Raw genomic sequence first — 2500 nt, 5'->3', positions numbered from 1 at the left:
TGAGGGCCAATTCCAGCGTGACTGTGGAAATGCACTTGTCAAAAGCGTGATAAGTACGTGCCGTTTGCTTGACAACATGAGGCGCTCGGTCGTTCCAGCTACTGGGAGTATTAGGCAAAATATGAAGTGCAAGCTGTTATCACATAATCTCAAGCCTTCTCCGCCGTGAAAAGTTAACACACACATGCAAAAAGTGAATGTTTTGCACGCTGTGAAAAGCAATTGTTACTGGCAATTACAATTACATTTTGAATTAGATCAAATGTTTTTTTTTTGCTTTCTTCCTAGACAAAGCTTGGTGTAAGCGACTTTAACACATGTATGTTGTGTGTGTGTGTGTGTGTGTCTTTGCTGTGTTGCAGGGGGCAGGGATGAGCCTAACAGCTACATCTGCACCACGTGTAAGCAGCCCTTCCCCAGCGCGTGGTTCCTCCTCCAGCACGCGCAGAACACCCACGGCATCCGCATCTACCTGGATTCCAACCCCTCCGGCGCGGGCCTCACGCCGCGCATCACCATCCCGCCGCCCATGGGCTCCGAGTCCATCCCGCAGTCGCCGCTCGCCAACTTCCTGGGAGACAACAACCCTTTCCACCTGCTGAGGATGACGGGGCCCCTGCTCCGGGAGCCTCCGCCGGGCTTCGTGGAGAACCGCCTCCCCAACACGCCTCCCTTCGTCAGCCCGCCGCCCCGCCACCACCTGGACCCCCATCGCCTGGAACGCCTTAGCGCCGAGGAAATGGGCCTCATCTCCCAGCACCCCAGTGCCTTCGAGAGGGTGATGCGCCTGACCCCCATGGCCATGGAGTCCCAGTCCATGGACTTCTCCCGGCGGCTGCGCGAGCTAGCGGGCAACAATAACAGTGCCACGCCCCCGCTCTCGCCCAGCAGGGCCAACCCTATGCACCGACTGCTCAACCCCAACCCCTTCCAGCCGGGGCCCAAGTCGCCCTTTCTGAGCACCCCTCCCCTGCCGCCCATGCCGCCAAACAGCACCACGCCGCCGCAGACGCTGAAGGTCAAGTCGTGCGAGTTCTGTGGCAAGAGCTTCAAGTTCCAGAGCAACCTGGTGGTGCACCGGCGCAGCCACACCGGGGAGAAGCCCTACAAGTGCCAGCTGTGTGACCACGCCTGCTCCCAGGCCAGCAAGCTGAAGCGCCACATGAAGACGCACATGCACAAGGTCGGCTCCCTGACCGGGCGCTCCGACGACGGGCTCTCCACCACCAGCTCGCCGGAGCCGGGCACCAGCGACGTGACAGGCGAGGGCATGAAGAACCGCGACGGCGACTTCCAAGGGGAGGGGAACGAGGAGGAGGAGGAGGAGGAAGAGGAGGAGGAGCTCGAGAACGAGAGCCGGCCGGAGTCCAACTTCAGCATGGAGTCCGAGTTCTACCGCAACCGCGAGAACGGCGCCAACAAGCCTTCGATAGAGGAGAAGCCGTCGCACACCCTGGGGAAGATGGTGGACGTGGGCGTGGGGCTCAGCTCCATACAGCAGTACAATAACTTGATCGTCGACAATCGTAAACGCATGCCCTTCACCAAGAGGGGTTCGGAGGGACAGCGGGACACCGGCGATGACGACTCGGTGGCCGGGGAGATGGACAACCACCAGCAGGAAGAGAGGACCACCATCAACGGCAGGAACTGTGGCTCCGGCGACTCTTTCTCAGGCCTGTTCAACCGTAAGCCCACCCCCATCACCAGCCCCAGCCTGTCCAACTCCTCCAACAAGAGGATCAAGATCGAGAAGGACCTGGACATCCCTCCGGCGCCGCTCATTCCCTCCGAGAACGTCTACTCCCAGTGGCTGGTGGGCTACGCCGCCTCGCGCCACTTCATCAAAGACCCCTTCCTGGGCTTCACCGACTCGAGACAATCGCCCTTCGCCACCTCCTCGGAGCACTCGTCCGAGAACGGCAGCCTGCGCTTCTCCACGCCGCCGGGGGACCTGCTCGACGGAGGCCTCTCCGGCCGCAGCGGGACCGCCAGCGGGGGCAGCACGCCCCACCTGGGCGGGCCGGGCCGGCCCGGCTCCAAGGAGAGCCGGCGGAGTGACACGTGCGAGTACTGCGGCAAGGTGTTCAAGAACTGCAGCAACCTGACGGTGCACCGGCGCAGCCACACCGGCGAGCGGCCGTACAAGTGCGAGCTGTGCAACTACGCCTGCGCCCAGAGCTCCAAGCTCACGCGCCACATGAAGACGCACGGCCAGCTCGGTAAGGAGGTCTACCGCTGTGACATTTGCCAAATGCCCTTCAGCGTGTACAGCACTCTGGAGAAACATATGAAAAAGTGGCACGGCGAACATTTGATGACCAATGAGGTCAAAATTGAACAAGCCGAGAGAAGCTAAGCCAGGTCCCCCCCCCCCGCCCCCGCCCCCGCCCCCTTCCCCGCGCCCCCATTTCCGCACCCTGCACCACACTTTGACTTTCAAAAAAAAAAAGAGAAAAAAAAATGAAAATTACAAAATGGGGTAGCTGGATACTCTTTT

General features: G+C 60.6%; 1 protein-coding gene across 3 annotated transcripts in view; it reads left to right on the top strand.

Moving 5' to 3' along the window:
• The window catches only part of bcl11ba (BCL11 transcription factor B a), an 82367-nt gene that overhangs the window by 74265 nt on the left and 5602 nt on the right, over window positions 1-2500 (top strand). For 2 of the 3 annotated variants that reach the window (XM_084045630.1, XM_084045629.1), the window contains one exon: window positions 363-2500. This exon is cut by the window's right edge and continues 5602 nt beyond it. In XM_084045630.1, the coding sequence (XP_083901756.1) occupies window positions 363-2359 (1997 nt within the window). In that variant the 3' untranslated portion in view covers window positions 2360-2500. The remainder of the gene's footprint in view (window positions 1-362) is intronic. The other variant, XM_084045631.1, reaches the window with a different exon arrangement.

The sequence above is a fragment of the Gymnoscopelus microlampas genome (genome assembly GCF_963454915.1).
Source record: "Gymnoscopelus microlampas genome assembly, chromosome: 20".
In the NCBI taxonomy this organism is placed as follows: Eukaryota; Metazoa; Chordata; class Actinopteri; order Myctophiformes; family Myctophidae; genus Gymnoscopelus; species Gymnoscopelus microlampas.
Note: the sequence above shows the minus strand (reverse complement) of the source record. Positions and strands in the feature narration are given on the sequence as shown.